Source organism: Aplidium turbinatum, chromosome 4 (assembly GCF_918807975.1).
Source record: "Aplidium turbinatum chromosome 4, kaAplTurb1.1, whole genome shotgun sequence".
Classification (NCBI taxonomy): domain Eukaryota; kingdom Metazoa; phylum Chordata; class Ascidiacea; order Aplousobranchia; family Polyclinidae; genus Aplidium; species Aplidium turbinatum.
Window position 1 is genome coordinate 21,256,890 of NC_137475.1, and position 26,851 is coordinate 21,283,740.

At 37.3% G+C, this 26,851-nt stretch overlaps 1 protein-coding gene across 1 annotated transcript in view; it reads left to right on the forward strand.

The window, feature by feature from the left end:
* Positions 1 to 22,921, forward strand: part of LOC145768970 (mitogen-activated protein kinase kinase kinase 4-like) — a 202,857-nt gene extending 179,936 nt beyond the window's left edge. Inside the window, exons 30-34 of the mRNA XM_082580572.1 lie at positions 7,509 to 7,660; positions 17,773 to 17,915; positions 18,247 to 18,336; positions 18,711 to 18,887; positions 20,306 to 22,921. Of these exons, the coding sequence (XP_082436698.1) occupies positions 7,509 to 7,660; positions 17,773 to 17,915; positions 18,247 to 18,336; positions 18,711 to 18,887; positions 20,306 to 20,344 (601 nt within the window). The 3' untranslated portion in view covers positions 20,345 to 22,921. The remainder of the gene's footprint in view (positions 1 to 7,508; positions 7,661 to 17,772; positions 17,916 to 18,246; positions 18,337 to 18,710; positions 18,888 to 20,305) is intronic.
* The last annotated feature ends 3,930 nt before the right edge of the window (positions 22,922 to 26,851 follow it).

Genomic DNA, 26,851 nt, shown 5'->3' on the forward strand with positions numbered 1-26,851 from the left:
CCTAGACAGACATTCTCAGACTACAGAACACCATACAAACTTTTAACAGATAAATTATAAAAATCCTTCTGTGGTGGAGAATGAAAAAATTATTACAACTTAACTTAGAAATTTTTAGGCCTAAAACTGCATGAAAAGCCACCAAAACAAGGTTAAATTTGTTAATTTTTTTTTGGAAGGTAGCCCCCCCAGGTCCCTTACCACATTATATCGTTTTTCTGACCGCAATTTTTACACCGCATCAACATTTTAGGTGGTGTATTTTGATGTTCGTATTATACCCCATCTTATGGTAACTTGAACGTTAATCATCTCGATATCTGTTCTCACTATATTTCATCAAAAATAGTAAACATTTTAGGCTTCTTTTGGAGCTATGAATGAGAAGTCTCCACTCACTAGTAGAGTGCATCAGTTGCTCCGATGTTGGAATTTTTGATCGGCCCTTGGTAATTTTGTTCCAAATAATGAAAAAACACAGGATATGAAATATTTTGTCAATCGGAGTTGGTTGAGGGGGTCAACATCCAAGTCAAAGTTTGATGTTAAAAGCTATTTTGTGAATATCCGTCGGTCACGTTGTGGAGTTTCCCTGCAATCTGGCCCATTGTACGTCACAATGTTTTATTGTCTTTGAACAATCAACTAACTAGTCGTTGTATAATATGCAGTTGAAATAACCGTTGTTTGATAATTTGATTCGTTTGCTGTTTAGTTAGAGTTATGCTTGCTTAATGCTTTCTCGAAGCTAGCTAGATAGAAGATAGATAGAAGCTAGAAGCTTGAAGATAGATAACAGCAACGTAAATTAACTTTTATAAGACAGTCTTAACTTTTACATCGATTCAGTTGAGAGAAGTGACCATAGTTGCACAAATTCAACGTTCGACAATGTTGAATCATTGTAAAAATGATGAATTTGGTATATAACTACGTTGGTGTGAACTTTTAAGTTTGCTTTGAAATATGTGCATGTCTGAGCTTAGTTAACGACTTTACTAAAACTTAATTTGGTCTATGTAACGCATTTACAGGCCTGGAGCATAGTCAGTAGTCAAGTGCTTCACTGACGTCCAATTCTCTAATTTTAATGACATCACTTCAACATTTCCACCTCTTATATTTTGTTTTATGTACACACTGATTTACGATTTAAACAGCCTGAGAAGCTGCTATGACACATAACCATAATATGGAAGTTACAGTGTAACTGTGTATTTATTCCACTTTTCTTTCCTTACCTTGCTGTACATATTGTGATAACGGATGCGTTAATTTTCCAAAATTTTAAGTTCACTGTTGACCCCTTTAATGAAGTTCAAATTCAATAAAATTTTGGCTATGACGTTTTTTGGTGAATGGGAACAAAACTACTAAGGGCCGAGTTGAATTTTCAATTTTTTAAAAATAAAGGGGCAACTGATGCACTCTACAGTCACTAGGTTCATACTCTAACACGCCCATTGCAAATGTGAGCCCTTCATAATATGGCAATACTTTAAGATTGAAAGAAAAATCCTTGCTCAATCGGGAGCTGATATTACGTTTTACCAAAACAGGCAAAAGGAGTACTTCTAATTCTTTACTTCTGGTGGATTATGGTGTATTGCCATATTATGAAGGGCTCACACTTGCAATGGGCGTGTTAGAGTATGAACCTAAAGAGTGGAGACTTCTCATTCGTAGCTCCGATAGAAGCCTAAAATGTTTACTATTTTTAATTTATATTTACTTACTATTGTCGATTTTTACCCATCAATTACAGAGGAACTCTTATGCAAAGCAATCGATTTTGCCAAACCATTTACAATCATAGATGATTATATTATACAAACAATTTTCCACGTTAAAAAATCGTTGCTTTTGATAGGGGTGATACTTGATCTAAAAGATGGTTTGTTTAATGCCACCATGGGCTCATTTGATGGTGCAGAGGTTTGCGAATTGGTTGGTTTGTTTAATGATGCCCTTTTGAAAAGTAGTTTTACTGAGAAAGGTTGCTACAATTCTGCTAAACCTCACGGCCATCTAGAAAAAGGAGTCGGAAAATTTTATGGTTTAATCCTTTTTTCAGCTTGCAGGTTGATAGCAACATCGGTAGAAAATGTTTTAGACTTATTTTCATACATTTTCCACCTCTTCACAGATTGCATAAGATTTTCAACCGAAATACTATTAAGCTAAGTTATAGCTGCGCTCCAAATATTGCAAGCATACTATCCATATTGCAGGCTAACAATAAACCATCCCAGTTTGGCTGCAATTGCAGCGTGAAATCTGATTGTCCTTTGCATCAGTGATTCTCAACCTTTTTTGGCCCATGGACCATAATTTTTAAAAAATATCTGATGGACCACTTTGCTATGTTGACGCCTCATTAACGCCACTACTCGAAACTGTACTGCACATAGGTCAGAAAACTCAAGAGCGTGTTCAAAGTCCTTAATAAAAATAATACGTAATTAACTAATCAAGCAAACCCTCTTAATCTGCAGTGTGCACACTCAACCTTAACTGCTTGAATACACATAATTTTATTTTCAAATTTTATTCTAACAAAAGATCATGCACATATTTTTTCAATAGAATGGTAATTTCTCAGTTTTGCTTTCTTAGCAACAGGAGCTTCTGACATTTTGTTAATTTGAAAACACTGCAGAATGCAGTACTCAATTTAGCATCTGAAAAAATATAACATGTGACATTCATAAAATAATTTAATTAACATTCAGTGGAACAGCGAATAGCTCTACTCTCCATAACGAAACTTTGTACGATGAAGAAGTGCAATCTTCGTGCACCGACACCACAATTACAGCAATATATGATTTATTGATTAGGCCTGCCAGTACTTCAATTATGCCTTGAACAGTTCAATAGCCTACTCGTCAACTACTAAAATAAGTTCAAAAATTGCTGCGCTTATGGTTATCTAGCATTTCCAGAAACATCGATCAAAAATCACAAAGTAAACATGATTATTACGTCACGCTGACATACAATCATACATGCTACATAATTTTCTTACATCTGTATGCAGCCCTTACATAATTTACTGTAGTAAATGATGAACGTTTTATCAAGGATTTATAGAACTCTCTGTGGACCAACAGAAATTCCAGGTGGGCCACCAGTGGTAATTGTACCAAACTATTTAATAGGGTTTGGGACCTCAAGGACAAGGGTGTTGATCCCAAAATATCATGGTCCATCCACAGTTATGCTCGCCCATATAGCGGAGGTGGTTGCATGGCCTTTGTCTTGCTGAAAAGCGGATTAAAGGCCGATTGCAGCCACCTTCTGAATAAGCGGTCTGAGTTGGTGAGTAAATGTCGTGTAAAACTCAAATACTTTAAAATAAATTTAATTTGTTTTACAGGATCCCTCAGTGGTGTGCGTTTTGCTTCTTTATGACATCATAACTATTGCTATTTACTTTATGTTTTTTTGGAAGACGTATTAGTTGAGGCTTATGCAGCAGTTTAGATAGTCTAGAATACTCTAGATACTATGCATCAGTTCAAAAACCTCCAAAAAACTTGTCCATACTTGCAGAATTTCGCATCAAAGTGTACTTCCCTTCTTGGTTCCAAATTAAATTGCACCATAAAGTGTCTGATGGGCCAAAAAACGTCTGTTGACGTATTTGAAAGGGTTAGATGGTCATAATCATAATTCATAATCCCAAAACTAAATCTCAAAGAGAAAGTTTGTCATCAACTGGTCAACCTCAATGATCCTGATATTTGGCAGCTTCCAGCATTACAACATATGAGTGATGCAGAGCTTGAAAGTTTGAGATCTCATCCTCTGGCACTGAATCATCCATGCCATAACCAGGTTGTTGAACGACATGTGAAGCTAGTCACAGGCTTCAATTGCAGTTGCAGGGCATGAAAAACGAGATGGTTTAATCAGGCAATGGGTTTGTTCCGGAAAAATGATGAAATGTTTTGAATGAAAGCACCAATCTCGAATGCCATTGTAGCTTTAGAAATTAGTTCATAAATTTATGCTTATTAGATTGTAGTGGACTTTTAATTGGTGATCATTGAAAAATTTGCAAGTGGTGTACTCATGTATTGTACATACTTATAGCCAGAGGTGGGCAGTAGCGTGCTACTTTTGTAGCGCCGCTTCTAGTGGCCCTACTTTTTTAGTAAAAGTAGCTGTAGCGGTGCTACTTTTTAGTTGGAGTACCGGTGCTATTTTTTTCCAAAGTAGCGGTAGCGAGAGTGGCGCTACTTTTTTTCAGTCGCACCCGCTACTTTTTAATTTAAAGTGAAAAAAATACTCGTTTTTTATGGCATCATGACTTCATCCCTCCTTCAAGATGTCGTGGCTACAATTTCTGCACTACGTTTCCACGGATGATGCTGACGCACTGCGAGAAAAAGCCAAGATAGATGTAATTCGACTGTTGCGAGAGACATCAAGCCAGGTTGATACCGAGAAGGGTGACACCAACACCAGTCACGACTCCGAGGATGAATCTTTTGGTGTGTTGGCGCCATCTGGTGAAACGTCGGTGCAGAAGGAAACAGCAATTGTGGACGCCTTTTTTCGGACAGAAGCAGTCCTTGAGCTTTTCGAACACCGAGTTAAAACATCTGTTCATTAAATACAACACCCCCATTCCTTCCAGTGCTGCTGTGGAGAGACTTTTCTCTGTTGGAAAAGATGTGCTTGAGTTTTCTATGTGACATCTTAATGTGTTTTCTATAACGACGTTAAAATGACAGTGTAAACGAATGATAACATTCGTTTTCAAGGTCATTTTTGTGTCACTAGGGACTTGAAGAGTGTTTCCTAGTGTCATTTTAGACAAAAGTAGCGGTAGCGCGCGCTACTTTTGTAAATTGGTAGCGGTATCGCACGCTATTTTGGTCCAAGTAGCCTCTGCTTATAGCTGATATTATTTAATGTTATGACACATCAATTGGCGACAATTGCATACTTACAATTCACATTAATTTACTCATTCTTTACATTAAACTTGTAGCGTTGCCAGATGTCACTCTGTACCATACCAGAATCTGTTGACTTAGACTGTTACTTCCCCGTTTTATAAATGTTTTGATTGTATGTTCTCAGGTCTGCATTTTTTGTGACACCAGCTGTGTTTTTGATTCAGAGCACAATACGGAAAGGCTGCTTTAGACTCCGTTCTATTGATTTTGCTTGATGTATTGTGTTATTATATATAAGCTATTTCATCCCACACAAGCCTTAATTAGATAGTCTATAATTGAAGTAGAGTCTGATATCATTTGTGTAGGAATATTTGAGTAACAGATAATGTATGTGATGTCATCAATTACGTCATCAAGTACCAGCATGATGTTTATGTTTAGAAAGTACATCAATTCATCATCATCATAATCCATCGTCGGTTTGTTCCCCACTAGTGGGGGTGGCCGATTGTTTCCGCGCAGCAATTGTTTTAATCCCTTTTCTCCATTTCACCCTGTCCCTTGCATCTTCCTCCTTCAGTCCGACTTTTTTAAATTCATCCTTCACCTGTTGTTTCCACGTTCTTCTTGGACGACCGCGTTTCCTCTTCCCATCCACCTTTAGATCTAGTGCCTTTCTAAGAAAACTTCCTTCCTCCCTCCTTACCACATGTCCATACCATCTTACTCCATTTGCCCTTGCCAGTTGGTCTATGGTCTCTCTCATCTCTAGCATATCCAACAATTCTTCAGTCCTTTTTTCCCTTCTCGTTTTCACCCCACACATTGCTCTCACCATTGACCTTTCCGTTCTTCTCAGGATTGCCAGTTCACTCTCTCTCAATATCCATGTCTCGCTACCATATAGCATTGCAGGCCGCACACAGCTCCGATATACTTTCCCTTTCATCCTTAGTGAGAATTTTCTGCCATACAACATTTCCCCACATTCCCTGAACTTTGCCCAGCCCAATCTTGCCCTTGTTGTCACCGCTGCTTCACATCCACCACTTCCATTTATCCGATCACCCAGATAACAGAAGTCTGTCACTGTTTCGATGCCATGGCAGAACTCATCATCATGGCCTTCCACTGCATTCCTTCCTTTACTGCATTTCCCACAAACAAAACACTTCGCCAATCTTGTTGCGGCTCTCCTGACATTAGCACATCTTGCATGTACCCACTTTCCACATTCCTTGCATTGCATTGAATTTCTCATCACTCTCTTGCCACATATTCCACAGGGATCTACTTTGCTCTCAACAACTGTTCCTTCTGCTCCACTCACCATCACTTTTGTTTTTTCAAGATTCACCTTCATACCCTTGGTTTCAAATGCTTCTTTCCATTTCTCAAACTTTCTCTCCAGTCCCTCCATACTATTACTTGTCAAGACCAGGTCGTCTGCATACAAAATTCACTCAATAAGCCCTCCCTCACTCCTTCAGTTACAACGTCAACCACAATAGCAAATATCAGAGGTGACAAAACTGATCCTTGGTGTACACCAACCTTCACAAAAAACTCGTTTGAATAATTTGATCCAACTCTCACTTTTGTTCTTGCATCCTCATACATAGACATCACAGCTCTCACTAATACCTCCGGTATACCTCTTTTCCTCATTGCCCACTCCATCACTTTCCTTGGTACTCTGTCAAATGCCTTTTCTAAGTCGACGAAACACATATATAGTTTTCTCTGCTTCTCTCGGTATTCCTCCTGCATTCTTCTCAATATAAACAGAGCATTCACTGTACCTTTTCCTGGCATAAATCCAAACTGCATATCATTTAATTTCACCAATGTTCTCAACCTCTTTTCTAGTATTCGCTCCACAATTTTCATTCCATGCTCTAGTAGTTTTACACCTCTATATGCACTGCAACTTCTCACATCCCCTTTTCTCTTGAACAAGGGGATGTGTTTCAATTCATTATCAAATAACTTAGAGATGAAGCATGTAGGATTATCAGTTTTATCGTTATTTGTAAATTACTGTGTAAATTACATTGATGACGTCATCAATTTTCGGAGTCAGTACATAATGAATTGGATTCTCCTAATTATATTCAATCTGTTGACGCATAAATCATCTTTTTACAATAAGAATTAAGTAAATTATGACGTTTTCAAATCTCGTAAAAAAACAACTCCCTATTAAAAACAATGCATTTTCAAGCCTCGAGAAAATCGCTTCAGGTGGCTTGATAAATCGCGATTTTTCAAGCCTTGATAGATATTTTTCGATATTTTTCAAGCCTTTTCAAGCCTTCAGGTGGCTTGATAAATCGCGATTTTTCAATCGCGATAAATCGCGAAAATCCAAATTTTGACCCACCCTAATATATATGCCGTTCACTCGCATACATTTTACAATTTATTGTTATCAGATTTTGTCAATATAAATAGAAAGATGAAAGTTTTTATTAGTTTCAGTTGTACTCTAAACTCATTATGGTTATTGGGCCAGCTGCATTGTGACAAATGGTCATTTGCTGAAAAAATAGCTTTAAGAGTTCGGTGCGCAAGTGCTTGTTTATCTTCATCCAGGTTCATCTTCATGGACTTTTGCGATGCTGGGACGCTGGAGGAGGTCAGTAGGCTCGGCCTCCCAGAGGTGATGATACAACAATACACTGCTCAACTAGTGGTGGCCGTGTCCGTCCTTCACCACCAGGGCTTCGTACACAGGGATATCAAAGGTACATAACGACTGGATTATATACTATTATAACGACTGGGTGGTGATACCTTGAGACGGAGCTTCTCACTCTGAGGGTCGTAACCCCGCAAGGGAGGGTTGCACGAAGAATTTCAGAGATTGCAAAGAGTACCTCATATCACACAAAAGTACGACTACTACATAGCGACCTAAAGTTAGGTGATTCTTTCCTCAGGCATTGTTTCTAACGTTTAAAGGGCACTTATATCTGAGGGCTAAATTAATGCTTGTAAATTAACCCGAGGGCCACAATGCACACAAAAAATTAAATAAACAGAATAACATAGTAAGAATGCAATAAGATAGCTAGACTAGTAAGAACGCACCAAGAATGTGAGATCAAAATGAAAGAAATAGTAGTAAGTACAAAGGGATGAAAAACACTGGACGCACGCAAAAAAACACAAACGAAGCAGAAAAAGAATACAAACTGGAACGACTTGGATCTGGAGAGCAAAATTTTTGCAAACAACTTTAGAAAAACGCAGAAAAAACTGATTCCTCAAAAATCTGACTGCCACATAATAGCCTATATGTGGCACATATAGGCTACCAAGGTTAGCCTACTATTGCGACAACGGTACTACGACAGTTTATCGAACGACAGTTTATCGAACGACAGTTTATCGAAACGACAGTTTATCGAACGACAATTCATCGAACGACAGTTTATCGAAACGACAGTTTATCGAAACGACAGTTTATCGAACGACAGTTTATCGAACGACAATTTATCAAAAGACACAGGGCCGTAGCCAGACCGCAGAGCAAGGGAGGCCAACTTTTTTTAAGGGGGGCCGAAAAAATTTAAATGGGCAAAATCATTATAAATGTAGCTGTTGCTCTTGAATGTTTGGATTTTGCCAGGGGGGGCAAATTTGTTTTTAGGGGGGGCAAGGTCTCCCTGGCTCCCTGCTGGCTAGGGGCCTGGAACGACAGTTAATCGAAAACTTAACCCCTAACCTAAAACCTAACCCCTAACCCTTAGCCCCCAACCCCTAACTCCTAACCACTAACTCCTAACCACTAACCCCTAACCTTAACCCTACCCCTTAACCCCCAACCCCTAACCCTACTCTTAACCCCTAACCCTTAAACTCCAACTCCCAACCACTAACCCCTAATTCTAACCCTTAACCTCTAGCCCCTAACTCCTAGCCTCTAGCCCCTTCGATGAATTGTCGTTCGATGAACTGTCGTTTCGATAAACTGTCGTTCGATGAACTGTCGTTTCGATGAACTGTCGTTTCGATAAACTGTCGTTTCGATGAATTGTCGTTCGATAAACTGTCTTTCGATAAACTGTCGTTCGATGAACTGTCGTTCGATAAATTGTCTTTCGATAAACTGTCGGGTCACGGCGACAACGGCACAATAAATGAATAGGCAATGTAATTGTGATGTGAGAATGCGAGTTTTGCACTCAATAAAAGGGCGCGACACATTCGGACTTAGAACACAAAACGACAAAAAATTGATAGAATGCTATTGAAAAAAATGAACTGTTCATAGCAAACACGTAGTTTTAATGAGTAAACGACACTGGGATGGGATGATTAATGCAAAGGTAGCCTACGAACAAGTACAGATTGCGATTCTGATCAAAACATGGTGATGTGCGAAATAAAAAACAAATTGAAAGCGTTGAAGAAAAGAAAGAAATTTTCGTTTTCATTGACACTAACAAACTGGAAAACCCCAAACAACGAAAAAAATTTAAAGAGCTGAACAATGAACTTACAAAGAAACGTTTAGAAACTGACTGGAATAAGATGCAAAATTGTATAAAAGAAGTCGCTGAAAACATATGCTAGAGGAAATTGTATTGCTGGAAGAAAAAGCAACAGTAGATGACAGAAGAAATACTGGACAAAATGAAAGAAAGGCGAAATCTGAAAGGACCATTACTTGTAAAAAACACACTTTTGTACAAAAAACTAAACAAGAATATCGGACAAACGTGTAGAAAAGCAAAAGAAGATTACTTGAGAAAAAGTGTATAGGGTTGGAGCATCTAGAGAAGCTAGATTATGTGTCATTCCATGCCAAATAAGCAAATTTTTTGAGAAAATTACACCACATGTCATAGATTTTATTGAAATTTGGCATACTTGTAGATGTCAAAGAAATATTAAGAATGCAAAAAAAAAAATGAAAAATTTTAAACATTGGTAAAGTTATGGTCATTAGAAAATCACCATTTTTGCCTGTTCCGCTTCAGTGATTTTTCCAATTTCTTATTATATTTCTAATTTCTTAACCTACGATCATACAATAAGGCTGAAAATTGCTAGATAGACATTTTAAGACCCAAGGAGTCCAAAAATATAGATTAAAAAGTCGCCGGAGAAATGCCTGATATGATTATAGAGCAGTGGTTCTTAACCACTCATCACAAATATCAAAGCTTCTCCTGTGTTTGGAATACAGCTTGATGAGTCTGTTGATGTTGTGAATCTTTCTCAACTGATGGTGTTTGTTCGGTATCTTCACAACAACACTATTGAAGAAGATATTCTTTTTTGCCGCCAATTGCAAACAACGACAAAGGCTTGCGATGTGCTAAAGTTAGTGGAAGACTTTTTCACGACAGAAAAATTGAATTGAAGCAAATTTGGAAGTGTTTGCATGGATGAGGCATCTGCTATGCTTGGGGTGCGATTTGGCTTTCTGTAACTTATCAAACAGAAAAATCTCAACATTATTGGAACGCACTGCATCATACATAGAGAAGCGTTGGCATCAAGAACTATGTCACAGCCACTTCAGTAAGCACTTGATTGTGCTATTAAAGTTGTGAACTATATAAAAGCGAGTGCCCTTAATACACGACTCTTCCGAAAATTGTGCCAAGAAAAGTAAGCGGAGTATGATTCTCTGTTGTTTGATATTTCTGTACGCTGGCTCTCAAAAGGAAACATGTTGATTCGGCTTGTGTGTTTATTATAAACATAAACAAGAATTGAAGACAGATATTTCAAATACAATGTTTCAGAACAGGGTGGAATTCCTAGCAGACATGTTTTCTCATTTGAACGAATTGAACCGCAACTTGCAAGGTGTGAATGCAAACATGTTGGTAGGCCTACTACGAGACAAGGTTGCAGCTTTTATTGCTAAGCTTAACCTTTGAAAAACAAAAATGCAATCTGGTTATACTGTAGAGTAGCAAATTTCCAATGATGAATAAAATGATTGAAACAAACGGTGACCAATAGCATTATTCAAAGTGAGGTTGTTGACCACTTCAGCAGATTAATTGAGGAATTTCATCGCTACTTTCCTGGTTTTGAACAAGACACTTCTTTGATGGCATTAACAAGGAATCCTTTCAGAGTTTCTGTTGAAAATTTTCCAAGTGAAGAAGATGAAGATATCCAAGAAGAGTTTTTAGACGTGATTCATGAGTCATCTGTCAAGGCTTTTTTTGAAGATGAAAGCTTGGAAAATTTCTAGGAAATGAATGGGAAAGCTAGGGATGGTAGAAGTAGGGGATTGCTCACTCAAAAAGAAGGTGGACAACTGGAGGGTCATAGTGTTATGACAAAATTTGGTGCAATTACAGCTTGAGGTCTACCGCCATATGTCGCATACCAAGGTGCAGCGTGTTTGACCTGTCTACGAGTGTACAAAGTGTGTATTGCCAAAACAAATGCATGAAAATATGTGATATAATGTTTATGTAATGCTATACTAGTCATAATAATGCAGCAATAGATTTCACGCTACAGTGGTAACAGTAGTTAACCTCAAACTGATGTAGTAAGGTTCTATCGATGTTCTAGCATCTTAAACCTCGCGCAAAATATAGCATTTCATTTGTTAAAAATTAATTTACGTAAAAGCAAACAAAACTTTTTGCAGTTCTGCCAATTTTTAAATTTTGCAGTGACACTCCAGCTGTCCATATCGCTAGAAAAATCAATAAAGCGAGTCGTCCCGTTATTCCACTGTCCCTAGGGAAAGCATATCCAAAAGTTGCGTAAAAACCACTAACATTGTTGACTATGTTCCCTTCTACTTATTTCTGTGAATCAGCATTTTCAAGTGTTGTTGCTTCGAAATCAAAACCCGAAACAAACTGTTAGATCTGGAGTCAGATTTACGTTGTAGAGTAGCCTATCCAAAATCGCACCCAATATTGCATCGATTGTACACAAAAAACAAGAGCAAATGTCTCACTGACACTGTTGATGTTGTTCTTCACAGTTCACATTAAATGTTGTTTTTGTTGAATAACGCTGTTTTATATTTTTAATAAGTTATGGCAAAATAGCAATATAGATAAAATTAAATTTTGGGTAATGGGACTTTGATCTGGACAGAAATGGGTAATAAGGGAAAAAAGGTTAAGAACCCCTGTTATAGAGGTTTCAATTTGGTACATGCATTTTTCGGAGGCCAAACTTTGGGGGCCTATAAAAAAATGGGTATAAAAATTAAGAACTGAAATTTACATGTTTTATACATATACCAATACTCTTTCATGTCAAATAAAAAATATGAATTAATTTTGATAACTACTATGATAAAAGCTAAATTTTCTGACTTGCAAATTTTGTACTTTTTTACACTCATTGTTCAAGATTTTTGACTATGACATCACAATTTACATTATTGCTTGTTGATGACATCACAATTTACATATTGTTTGTCATGACAATTGTTAGGTGGCTCATGAATGAATTGAATACTGGTAATGCACTTAGGTTTAGTGTTGTAGGCCATGCACCATAGTAATATTAGTGGTAACTTGAGTTAATTACTCTTTTAACTGTGATTTCAATTTTAGGTTGTCTTATTATTAGTAATGTATCAAAAATGGGAAAAACCAACTGAAAAAGGTGATCTGGTACTATGACACTTCCTCAAATGGGCGATCTACCTAATACAGAAAGCAATATCACTAAGAAAATAAATCAATAGCTTTTTTTCCTTGGTCTGAACCTTAAAACATTTGACCAGGCTAACACTCACAATAGTATTTCAATAAGATTTAATTTATGTTATGGAACCGGTTTTCTTCCATTAGGAATCGTCAGCATAACTGAGTCGAAATAAAAATTAGCCTACATCAATAGATGTCAGCACAACTGAGTCGAAATAAGAATTAGCCTACAATATCAATAGATGTCAGCACAACTGGACCAAAAACAAACGAAAAATGTTTTAAATGTTTTCAAATGTTTTAAGGTTCAGACCAAGGAAAAAAAGCTATTGATTTATTTTCTTAGTGATATTGCTTTCTGTATTAGGTAGATCGCCCATTTGAGGAAGTGTCATAGTACCAGATCACCTTTTTCAGTTGGTTTTTCCCATTTTTGATCATAGATATGGTTTTTCTAGTTTTTCCAAACCTTGTCACCTATTCTGCCGCATTGATTGCTTTAAATTTTTGCACAATTGCAAGTTTAGCATGATGATGTAATAGAAGCGTTTATTCTAGATTTCACCGACATAGTATTTCTATAATCCTCTGCTTAGTAAATTTTATTTGAATTTTCAAGTGTTTGCCATTATACTTGCTCAAGCTAGATCAAATTGAAATTATAATATTCGAAAGTTGCGTTTTGCTAAAACTATGAAGAGAAGAAAAGGCAGAAATAAAGAAATGAATATGGAGGATTGGAGGTCATGAACATTTTTATTTATTTAATTAATTTGTAATTTTTCGTTTGTTTTTGGTCCAGTTGTGCTGACATCTATTGATATTGTAGGCTAATTCTTATTTCGACTCAGTTGTGCTGACATCTATTGATGTAGGCTAATTTTTATTTCGACTCAGTTATGCTGACGATTCCTAATGGAAGAAAACCGGTTCCATAACATAAATTAAATCTTATTGAAATACTATTGTGAGTGTTAGCCTGGTCAAATGTTTTACGGTTCAGACCAAGGAAAAAAAGCTATTGATTTATTAGTAATGTATTATTCCTAACATGCTCGACAGATCTTGCAACCAGGAAATATACTTTTCCTACTGTTCAAGTGTTCAAAGCCCATCTATCTGCTTGAAGCAGAGAAATGTCAATGTTCATAATAAACATGTTCATCTGTTTCTGCAAGTCCACCAATGTCCACAAACCCACTGCTTCTAGCAAAGTGAATTTTATGACACAATTCCTCCATTTTTTCCAATGTCGCATTGCTGTGATAAATGTAGTAGTCCAGTTTTAATCCGGTGATGTCCCCGTTACCGAGGGTGGCCGGATTCACCTCCAAGTGCCGCAATCGCCTTCACACCCTGTCTCCACATCGATCTGTCTAGCGCATCCTCTCTTGTCAAGCCCACCTTGCTGCTTTCTTCCTCAACTTGCTTTTTCCATGTTTTCTTTGGTCTTCCTTGTTTTCTACGACCCTCCACTCGCAACTCCAGCGCTCTTCTCAAAACATCATCTTCATCCCTTCTCAAAACATGCCCATACCACCTCACTCCATTCGCTTTTGCCAACTTATCAACATTTTCATTCAACCAAGCAAGCTCATAAGTTCTTTGGTATTCCTTTTGTCCATCAGCTTTACACCACACATTGCTCTCACCATCGCTCTCTCAGTTCTTCTTAAAATCGCCAATTCGTTTTCTCGTAAGCACCATGTCTCACTTCCGTACAGCATTGCAGATCTCACACAACTAGCATAAATTCTTCCTCTCATTTTCAACGGAAATCTTCTACCACATAACAACTCTCGACACTCTCTGAATTTCACCCAACCAAACCTTCCTCTTGCAGTCACTGCCGCTTCACAACCACCACTGGCATTCAATCTATTTCCTAGATAGCAAAAGGCATTTACTGATTCAACTTCGTCATTCAGCTTTTCAACAGGACCAATCATTCCTTCCTCAATCTTCTTGCATCTTTCACATTCAAAACCATCTCCGGATCTGCATGTCACTCTTTTCATCTTTGCACATCTCCCATGCACCCATTTCTTGCATTTCGTACATGTAACAGAATTTGCCATCACTCTTCTTCCGCAGACGCCACATGGGTCAATTTTGCTCATTGTGATTTCCCCTTCCGTTCCGCTTATTACGACCTTTGTCTTTTTGATGTTCACACGCATACCTTTACATTCAAACGACTCCTTCCACTTCTCAAATTTCCCTCTCAGATCTTCCATTGTGTCACTCAACAAAACCAAATCATCAGCGTACAGTATCTCCATTAATGAATCTTCTCTTACACATTCGGTAATCACATCAATCACAATGGCAAAGATTAGAGGAGAGAGGACAGAACCCTGGTGTACACCGACCTTCACCGAAAACTCGTCTGAGAGGGCAGATCTAACGCGAACTCTCGTCCTTGCACCGTCGTAAAGACCTATTACAGCTTGCACGAGAGCTTCTGGCATTACTTTTTTTCTCATTGCCCATTCCATCACTCTTCTTGGAACTCTATCAAACGCCTTTTCCATGTCCACGAAACGCATGTACAAGTTCTTACCCTTGTCCCGATATTCCTCTTGCAACCTTCTCAAAATAAAAATAGCATCTGTCGTTCCCTTCCCATGCATAAATCCACACTGCATCTCGTCCAGCTTCACCACAGATCTTATTCTATTCTCCAACACCCTTTCCACTACCTTCATTGCATGCTCCAACAGTTTTATTCCCCTATATCACCCACAATCGAATGCAACACCCTTTCCCTTGAAGATGGGTATCACCACACTCATCTTCCATTCATTTGGCATTCCTTTTCCATCTAACACACGTTGACTGATTTCCTGCATTGCTTTCAATCCTGTCTCTCCACTTGCGCGTATCATTTCCACAGTGACTTCAGATAGTCCAGGACCCTTCCCCGATTTCATTTTCTTCATTGCTTGCGTCACCTCCTCTCGAGTAACTCTCTTTAATGGACCTGCTACCACGTCGGCTTCCACATTTTGATCCCAATCGTTTTCCTCGTTCATTATCATCTCCATATGTTCTTTCCAAATTCTTCCACGATCTTTCCCACTGAAACCAAGTTTTCCATCCCTTTAATACATCGTCCACCATCTACATCTTTCCCATCCCGCTTCATAACCTTCATAAACTTATATACTTCGTTAGGACTGTTTTTTAATTTGGTCAATTCCTGCTCAGCTTCTTTCTTCATAGCTTTTGCAACTATTCTCTTTGTCCGATTTTTCAATTGCTTGTACTTGAGCTTAGTTTCTTCTGATCTATTTCTGCACCAAGCCTTGTATGCGACTTTTTTCTCCCCAATTACTTCCCTCACATCTTCATTCCACCACGTATCTCCTCGATCCATCCTGCCCTTTGTTTTCCCGCAAATTTCATCGCAAGCTTGCAGAACTCCATTCTTGAAGGATCCCCATACATCATTCACATCGTTGTGAACAAGACTTTCAACTCTCTTTTTAAACCTTTCTCTTGTGTCGGCATCTTCTAACTTCCAAACTTTTCTTTTAATCACCCTTTTTTTATTTACAGTTTTCTTCTTACAGTTTTTTTATTTACAGTTTTTTATTTACAGTTTAATTGTGTTATTGTAAAAGTAAAACTAATGTAGTACTAATAGAACAACCTAAAATTGAACACTAAACCTAAGTGCATTTCCAGTATTCAATTCATTCATGAGCTACATAACAATTGTCATGACAAACAATATGTAAATTGTGATGTCATCAACAAGCAATAATGTAAATTGTGATGTCATAGACAAAAATCTTAAACAATGAGTGTAAAAAAGTACAAAATTTGCAAGTCAGAAAATTTAGCTTTTATCATAGTAGTTATCAAAAGTAATTCATATTTTTTATTTGACATGAAAGAGTATTGATATAAGTATAAAATATGTGAATTTCAGTTCTTAATTTTTATACCCATTTTTTTATAGGCCTCCAAAGTTTGGCCTCCAAAAAATGCATGTATCAAATTGAAACCTTTATAAACATATCAAGAAGTTCTCTGTCAACTTTTTAATTTACATTTTTGGATTCCTTGGGTCTTAAAATGTCTGTCTAGCAATTTTCAGCCATATTGTATGATTGTAGATTAAGAAATTAGAAATATAATAAGAAATTGGACAAAATCACTGAAGCGGAACAGGCAAAAATGGTGAATTTTCTAATGACCATAACTCTACTAATACTTAAAATTTTCCAAAAATTGTTTTTGCATTCTTCATATTTCTTTGACATCTACAAGTATGCCAAATTTCAATCAAATCTATGACATGTGGTGTAACCCATTTGCTCATTTGGCATGGAATGACCCTCACGTGAGATCGCCGAAGCTACACACCAAACTAAAAGAGATGAAAAATCAATCTGTAACCGCAAAGATGAGGCTGATCGATAAAGATGATAAAGTAATTCAAAGAAGGAATAACCAACAGATGGCAAGAATATGTGTTAAAACTATATGATGATGAACGAGACAATATAGAAATGTCACCAGCAAAAACTAAAATTACAAAAATCATGAAAGATGAAGTAAGAGATGTCATAGCAAGCCTCCCAGATGGAATATCTACTGGTTAATGAACTTCTTCCACAACTTCTGAAACAATCGATGACCAAGCAAGTCCGACTTGAGCACTTAAATTTTATTTGCTGACTTCACAGTAGCTGAAATGTACTTAATGAATTGAAGCACTTGCTGAGTTGTTGCATGCCGAATGGTCTGACGACCGTATAATTAATCTTAATAATTTTGAATACTCGTTTTTTGTTTATTCTAAAGTTTTTTTTTAGAGTTAATAGATCAATAAGACCAGTATCGGGCTTCAACAAAATAAAAGATAAACACTTTTGCTATTTATCACAATGAAATGTGAAGGGTTGCAAAAGTTTGTTACAAACTTTACGAGGTACTTAGCAAAAAAGTTTGAGAACCCCTGCCTTAAGAGACTTATTGTCTTATGGATTCTCAAATACTAGAGGTCCTTCACCTGCTTGTGAAAGGTTGCAAGTTTCAGCGTTTGAGCATTATGATACACGTAACGCTGCTTTAAGATCTCCCTTCAGCAAAGAACACCATAAGGTTTTTTATAATCTGCATTGTCTAGTTTTGATGTTCGTCACTACACATCCGGTCAATTCATAAACGTAATTTGGGCTACATTGGCACAGGTAGCAACATCTTCCTCACTTCCAGAGGCCTGCTCAAGCTGGGAGACTTCGGAAGTGCCGTTCGATTGTTGAACAGGACCAAAACCTTAACTGGAGAGGTTTCCTCTCATCACGGGATCACCCCTGCCTTTACCGCTCCTGAGGTAAATACTTCTTTATATCCGAATTTCAATCAATCAAACGGTGGGAGATTCAAAAAGAAACTGTAATTCGATTGCCACAAACAAATTTTAGTGATGGCGTGCTTTTTCCCAAATAACTCAAGCAGTGATATCTACGTTGAAAAAGTCAACAGCTAGGTTTGATCAACATCAAGTCACAATTTGTTTCAACAACACATCAACATTTGTAAATAAAAACACGAATAATTAAAAGAATCAGCTATACAGTATTTGATATTACTTATTTTTTTCCACTTTTGTGTAACACTTAATGACCTCCCACTCTCCGTGCCAACTGACCCCCCTTCTACAGGTGATCAACAACGTCAAGCAGCGGGGATACGGAAGGTCGGCCGATGTGTGGAGCGTCGGTTGTGTTGTCATCGAGATGACCACTGGAAAGGTGAGAAATCAGTCATGCGTTCAAATCATAGCTTTATATTAAAAGTTGTTGTGTATGCACTAATAAGTTAAAAAATAAAGTTCAAATTGCCTCTATTAATGGTATCTATTCGAAATAGAAGTGTTTAAACTATTTCTGCCTATCCCTGATTTCTTCAAGGGGTTCCTTACTTTGTTCTTCGTATTGCGAGAATTGAACGTAAAATTCAGCAACATGATTGACATAAAATGTACACAACAACATAACAACACAACATGATTTCGAAAACAACTTTAGCATTTCCTGTTTTTTTTTTTAAATCTCGTGAATTATTTAAAAAGAACTTTAAAGGTTGATTATACCTGTTCCTTACTAACTAATCACTTCCTCGCAAGCGACCTTGGCATGACCTGGATCCGTTTCAAATTCTCTACAAGGTGGGCATGGGCTCGAAACCTCCAATCCCGACCAGCTTGAGTTTGGAGGGACAGTCATTCGTCGGTCACTGTCTCGAGGTGGACCCCACCACTAGGTGGGACATCAGCGCCCTGCAAAGTCACCCTTTCGTCAAGGTGGGTTGTGATGTGGTCGATCTTTTATTCTGTTAATTTTTGTAAGAATAACAGTTCGTTTTGTAACCATGTTCGTGTGTCAACGGAGTTTGTTCAAAATGCTTCGGTTAGCTTGAAAACAGACTCCGGTCCAAACTTATACCTTAACATAGTAAAGGACTTACTTTACAGTTTTACACTGTACAGATTTTTCCAAATCTACCGAACATCACCCCACATGTCGTTTGTTGTTAATACTCATGTGGAGTCGGGTGAAAAATGTACGACTCCGACTTCGCTTTTTCGAGTTATAACTGACCGACTCCGCCTTCAGTGTTAGTAGATTTTTGAGGGTTGCCCGATTTTTTTTTAATTTTTGTCCTTTTTCATTTTTTAAAAACTTAGTTGCGATCAAAATGGAAACGGCAACTTTCACAAAACTGATAACAATCTGTATAGGAGTAACGACTCTATATATAACGACTGTCTATAGCGGTGGTTTTCAATCTTTTTGTTTTGGCGGACCCTTTTGGTAACTTCGAAGCGGTCGCGGACCCTTAAAAAAGTTTTATCTGAAATTTTGGTATATTGCTTCTCCTAAAATGGAATCAAATGTTTCATAAGTTTCGAAACGATACACTTAGAAGAATTTGCTGAACTCGCGACGCAGTTATGACGATTGATGGCATTGGCGAAATTATGTTATGAGCTATATGTTGGCACACATCATCAAAAATGAGTAATCTACTGTATATGTTGATTTGATGTTTTTCTATAAATTTTATCAAAAATCAATACATTTTGCAACCGTTACAAACAATATCTTCCTTTTTTCATTTCTAATCAATATTAATTCGTTATAATCTTTGTCATTGCAAAACTGTGAGCGGTGATAGACTGCTGACTAACAACGTTTGTACTTCTAAGTTAAGCATTGATCAATAGACTGATGTCTCAAAAGAATTAAGTTGAACATAGCCTTATTAAAAAATTAATTCATTTATATATTTTTTTAGTCAAGAAACCAAACCTTTGAACTTTCAAAGGACACCGCACAAGTTCGTTGGGAACTATAGTTAGTAAATCACGGTAATACACAAATAAAGCACAACCAACCAATTTTTTAATTTCGTAATTTATCAATCATGCTGCAAACTCGGAAACTTTCACGGACCCCCTGAAATCGCTTCGCGCACCCCTTGAGGTCCGCGGACCCCAGGTTAAGAACCGCTGGTCTAAAGTAACGAGGTCTATATATAACGACTCCAACTCCAGACTTGCCAATATCTCTTCGACTCCATCGCCCAGGTTAATACTCTCACGTATGTAGCGACGTTAAATTTGCTCAGCGTGTTACCGTACTAGTGATCTAGCAACTCTTTACTGAGATTGAACGTCATCTATCGGGTTTGAACTCACCAGTACTTTGTACTTTCTAGGTGGCTCAACCGGACGCAGCTATTGTGAATGGAACGTAGAACTATGTTATGGGAAGTTCATTGTGACGGTTGAACAATTGCTGACATCCAATAACTGTGAAAAGTGGTCAAGTTTCTGGTCACAACTTGTTTCTTCTATTGTCCTCACAGGAAGGTTTCCAAAGAATGTCACCTTGCTAGTTTTTGTTGATGTGCGTTACCATGTTTTATCCAATCAATTCAAGATTTCATCGGAAGAGTGAAAACGATGGCTTCATTTTCAAACTTTACATTGAAATATCGTTGATTGACTGATGAGTCAATGAACAGGATTACATTGCAAAGTACATATTCCCAAAACAAACAACAAGAAAGTCGATGCCTTGACACGAGATTTAAACATTATTGAGACTGTCAAATTATTAACGTAGTTTCTAAATTGCCTTCACACTCGTTAGTTTCACCGCCTGCAAAGAAATGATGGTACAAATTCCAATCTTCTATTACATTCTCAGTTAATTTGTTCGACTTTCGTGACTTGTGGTGTTTTTTTATACACCAAATTCTGTCCAATGTTCGTACAGACCGGGAGGCAACTTTCCAAAAGGTACCATAAAAAAATCCTCTATGTTGAAACTTCAGAAGAACAAAGAAAAAATGCAAATCCTAGCTAAATTAAATCATCCGCTGACTTGGCGCAGATGGGTTAGGGCGATGGCAGTCATTTCATTGATGTGGGTTTGATTCCCACCACTGCTATTGCTGTTTTTTCTTCTGTAATTACCAATGTTCAAAGTAATAAATGTTAAAGTGCTTACACTACTGATCGGCGCGACTCTGATTGGTCAAATTTCAAAGTAGGGAATTTTTTTCATGGTACCTTTTGGAAAGTTGCGACCTGGAGCCCGCGGCGTTCACCCTAGGTGAAAAAGTTACCAATTTCTATTCATACAGCGATGTCCGGTGATATGTGAGTACTCATAATCTGGAAGTCTGGCGGGCCACCGGTGGTAGGTATGGGAATGGGGGGCATTTTTCATGGCCCAAAAAATGCGCTAGATCAGCCGAAATAGTTACCGCTTGAAACTTAGTTATTTGTAAAGTAAATTGCTTCTAGATGTTTGTCTGGTATGTGATAGACATTTTTGGTGGTGGGGGCTCTGACAGACAAGTTTTATACCCCCAAATTTGCCCTAGGTCAGCTGAAAAATTTACCAGCTAAAACCAATTGATTTCTATGAGTGTTAAGCTTCATAAAAATGTATGTGACAGACAAATTTGATGGTGGATGTCCCCTGACAGACAACCTAAAGTAAGTGACCCCCTCTATCTTGAGCTAGGTCAGCTGAAATAGTTACTGGATAAAATCGATTGAAAATTAATCTGTGAGTGTAAAGCTTCATAAAAATGTATGTGACAGATAAATTTGATGGTGGATGTCGCCTGACAGACAACTTGAAGGAGGCCTAGTTGACTTTCTAGTTTGCACTTAATCAATGCCAGGATTTACTGGTGATCTGTGCTTTTGAAGTATACAAAACTAAGTAACACAACGGGATGTATCATTACTTCGTTTACCCACACAAAGAAAAATAATTAATGCAAGGAAATAGATCAAGCATTTTTGCAGCTGCATTAGTTAATTACTTCAATACAATATTGGAAAATTAGTTTGTCTTACTTTTAGTTTAACAAGTCTGGTGGTTTAAATGTTAAAGCCCTAGCGCATAGCTGCAAACTGTCAAATTACTAAATTAGTTTGAAAAGACTCATTTGCTTCTGTGTTAAAGTAGGCGACGATGAATTGCTAACAACTCTCTATGTAAATCGCTTGACATCCAACTACTCCCACCATTTCACTAATGACAACATTTTCTTCATTACTCCCTACAATGCTATAAGTATAAGCTATGACAATCGCAATGTTAAATAATTACTTACGTTTTTCATCCCAACCAGACTTTTCGAAGAGACAGCAATGAAACTTTACTTTAGTTATGCAACAAATCAGCGAGCTAAGGGTATGGATATGCATTAGTAGCCTATCGTTCAAGACAGTTAGTGAAAACCATCATACCAAATGTTCATTTTCTTTTTGTGATAGCTCTAACGACTTTGCCTTTTGTGGAGTACACAAACACTAGCCTATATAGTTTTAAAAGCACTTCAGTAACATAATAAATATGGTAAACTAATGCCTACTTTTTCGCACCAACTCAACCATATTTTGCACTATGCTTGGGCTGCTGTATAACACGCAATGTAATCACATCTAGTTAAAGCATGGCAACCAGGCAAAGCTGCTGCTAAATCAAATTACTTTTCTTTGAAACAACTTGTGATTTGATTTTATCTGTAAACAGGGGTGACCTGCGAACCATCCCCCGTAATTTTTTTTATACAACTCTTTAGTGCCAAATGTGGACATTGTTGGCTTTGACACGCTTCGTTAGGTTTTCCTAGAAAGTAACGTCATTTTTTTAGCTGATTTGTGGACAGGAGACCTCATTACTGATTTTGACATAATTTATTAAATTTTTGAGGTCGTACAACATGTTTTCTAGTTTTTTTAACTTGAGTGATGTCTTGACTTTCAGTAATAAGTGCTTAATGTGCAATAAACTAGCGTTGTTCTTAGCTATGTTGAGTGAGACTAAAAGTTCAGATTTTAGGCTGGGAGCAAAAAAATTACCGGTCATGTGGTGCGTGACCTGTGAACCTCCCTGTTGGAGCGACCTGCAAACCATTTTGTTTTGTGTCAACAACACGATCCAAAGAAATTAATTGATACCTGTTGACTTCTCAGTGTACAAGTTTGTGGTATTGAAGTACAGTCATGTTTGTCCAATTTGCTGATTGCGAATTAAACTTTGTGCACGGACTATTTGTGCTGATAGCAAAATCATCTGTGTTCTTAAAAGAGAGATTTTCCGATGAGCGCATACATTTAGTGTTTCCCATTTAACATTTCTTGTAGTAGCATGACAACAGCACAACATAAAACTGTTAAACAAATGGAAAATCGAAAATACTGCATGTTTTTTTCAAGCGGCTTAGAGGACCCTCCACATATGGTCGTAGGACCCTCACTTGCGGGTCGTATGAACAGGGCCTCCAAGAGCCCTGCCGGGCCCCGGTGCAGATCATGCTGCCGGGCCCCCCAGCGCAACATGTCGCGTGATATCTCACAAATCACAAGCAAAATTTGCGGTGCGCGTTAATCCACAAGGCCAATGCATACATGGTGTTCCGTACAGTGTTTTTATTTTAAAACCAGACCTATTTAAAAATACTACAAAGGATACATTAGGTTAAAGTATTACCTCTCCACTATTTCACAAAGAATGCAGTATTGTAGTGGTGTTTATGACTTTAAATTCACAGATACACACTAGTTATACAAAGATAAAAGGCTGTGGCTATAGTTACACTATGTAGTGTAACTATAGCCTCAATAGCGTTGCCAGATAAGGAATTCTGTTTTAATTTGAGGAAACGTTTATAGCTGTTGAAAACAAAAACTTGTATTTTGGAAAAAATGTTTAGTCATGGTCAAAGATCAAAACCCTAACCTTATTCCTAACTCTAACCCTTACCCCTTCCTAACTTTAATCCTAACTCTGGCAACACCTGATTGTAACCATGGCAAAAAGTGGGTAAAAATAGCCACTTTGAAGATAAAAATGGCAACACTATCCGGCATGGCTGACATACAAGTAGCATTGCATATGTGTGCATACACCTTTACATTAACATACCATACAATATCATTTCTGACCTTAAAATCAGCAGAGACTAGGAGACCAAACTTGGATGAATGCATTGCTATTGTTCATGACATCAAGAAATACCAACTTTATTTCAGGATCAATAGGCAGCTTCTTATTTTTACTCCTTTAGTTTTCTTTGCTTGTTTGAGTGAAACTGCATTCACGCATGATTGAGGGTCACTTTCTCTTCATTTCTACAGCAAGTGGTCAGGAGAAACCAAAGTTGAATATATTTCTATTTTTAAGTCCTATCAATATAAATGCACCTACATCTATCACTATACTATGTATCGAGACCTTTACAAATACCCTGCATAATGACAGAATGGCTGTTTTGAGTCAATATTGACACTGTTCCTGAAATTCAAGAGTAAGATTGGCTTGGCCTGGCTGGAGAAGACTGCTAAAAAATAAATAGTGAAAACAAACAAAAAGGAAAACTTCTTCGAAACAAATGTTTGTTTATATACTAATCATTAGCTTTGAAAATCAACACCTTTCTGCAGTGCTGGAAAAAGTAAGCTGCATTGCAATTAGGACACTTCTGATTCTGTCTATAGTTGAAAGAAACTGCACTTCAACAGAAGTAAAGATCTATGATTTTTACTCAAAAAATCACACTTCCACTAATCTTTTAACTTTTTTTCGAATTTTGTTAGACTGTTATGACATTTGACCCTGCTACAAGGACAAAATTATTTTCTTGCATTGCCTCCATGAAACTTGCTTGCATTCCAATATAGCAAAATCATTCAACAAGTCCTAAAAACTCAAAAATACTGTAACTGTCTCAGGCTATATTAGACAAGTTCCATGATTTCAGTACATGTAATTAGTATCATATCCAAAACAAAAAATACTTGAGCATTTCTGTACTGAAAAAGTGACAGTAACGACTTCTTGCTAAGTATTTTAACAATATTTCAAAACTTTTTACTATTTTCTGAACTCTTAAAATATCACGCTAAACAAGATTATATATACAACTAAAATTGTACCAGTTCAACATGATCAGCCTACACATAACAGTCACTGCTTGCTTGTGTCATAATTGACAAGACGTCAGCAAATGCATAGAATACCTTCTGTATGACTGTAACCTAACCTGACCAATCAATTGCTTATTAAAACATGCCGTACACGTACCCAAATATTCACATTAAAACACCCAGACTAACACTGAAATAAACTAAAATATTCATTCATACCCATGAGGGGGCCCAATCGAAATATGAAAATACCGCTAATATAAAAAAAATAGGCTATATTATGCAAAATCGACCTGAGCACGCAAATTTAAACATTTTGTCGGGCCCTTTGAACTAAAAAAACTGAAAATGCTGTAGTTTTGAAAAAGGGCATACCCATGAGGGGGCCCAATTAAAATATGAAACCACAACCGGTAATATAAAAAACAATAATTTATGCAAAATCGACCTGAGCACGCAAATTTTAACATTTTGTCGGGCCCCCTGAACTCAAAACATTAAAAATTCTGTAGTTTTAAAAAAGGGCATACCCATGAGGGGGCCCTATCAACATAGGCCTACGGCTACGGAACTAATATAAAAACAATATTTTATGCAAAATCGTTGAAATCAACTTTAACGCGTGAATTTAGATATTTTGTCGGGCCCCCTTGAACTCACCGGGCCCCGGTGCAATGCACCGGTTGTCCCCCCCTCTTGTGGGCCCTGGTTGTCACTATCATGCATAGCATTGCACGCTTGAGGCAAGGCTCCCTTTTCTTCTTGCAAATTATCTAAATCTTCTTTGTTAACAACAGAAGAAAAGTTGATGCTGCCACTCTCAAAATTAAAAAAAAAAACACTACAGATTCTCCAAGAAAACCACTAGACTATTTCATACTGTTTTTTTTTGCAGAGAAGACTGCGGCACTTTAACATAGAAGCTTCCAGCAGAAAGCGCTCAATAATTGCCTTTATTATGATGCAAACGAATAACGACGTAATAATGACTGTTTGCAACCATAGGCGTAGCCAGGGGGGGGACAAAAGAGGCCATGCCCCCCCCCAATTTTCAAACTTTGGATTTCGAAGTTGAACCCTTTGTTGAAAATATAATAAAATTTGTAGAAATTTATAACGTTTTCCAAGACATCTGGCTATAACACCCCTAAGGACTTGTTTTAGACACACAGAAAGACTCCAATGAATTTTGCAAATCGTAAATCGCGCAAAATTTACGCGATTTACGTTTCTTTGAACTAATTTGTGAAAGCAATTTCAGAATGGCGTACTCTGTTGGGTTTTTGTGTAGTTATTGAGTTTTTGTGTAGCTGAGTTTTTGGTGTTCTCTAAGTTTAACCGCAGTTTTTGTCCGTTCGTGTGTAAGAGCTACCTTTAACCCTTTAATGCCCAGTGTAGCCAATTGGCACACCTTAATTGAGGGGGCCCTGTAATTTTTTTTAAAACAAATATGTTTCCTTGTCTTGGTTTAATCCACCATTCTATCTCTTGTGAAGACAATAATAGCAAAAAAATTTATTGGAAACACTAATTACCCACAATTCCCTTCCGAAGAAAGCATGGTTATGAGGTGACCATTGAAAAGTTGAAATAGTCAGAAAATGAGGCAGCTTCAGAGCACTGCAGATGTGTTTATTTGAAGAAATGATTGCACTTTTGTGTGTTTTCACAAAGTTTTATCAACAAATAACTAGCCTAAATACTTTAATTTTGAAGTTAATGTTTTTAATCTTAGTTATGTTACCCGAAATTTTGATGTAGCCAAATAGCTACATTGGGCATAGAGAGAGTCCAAATTCCATGGAATA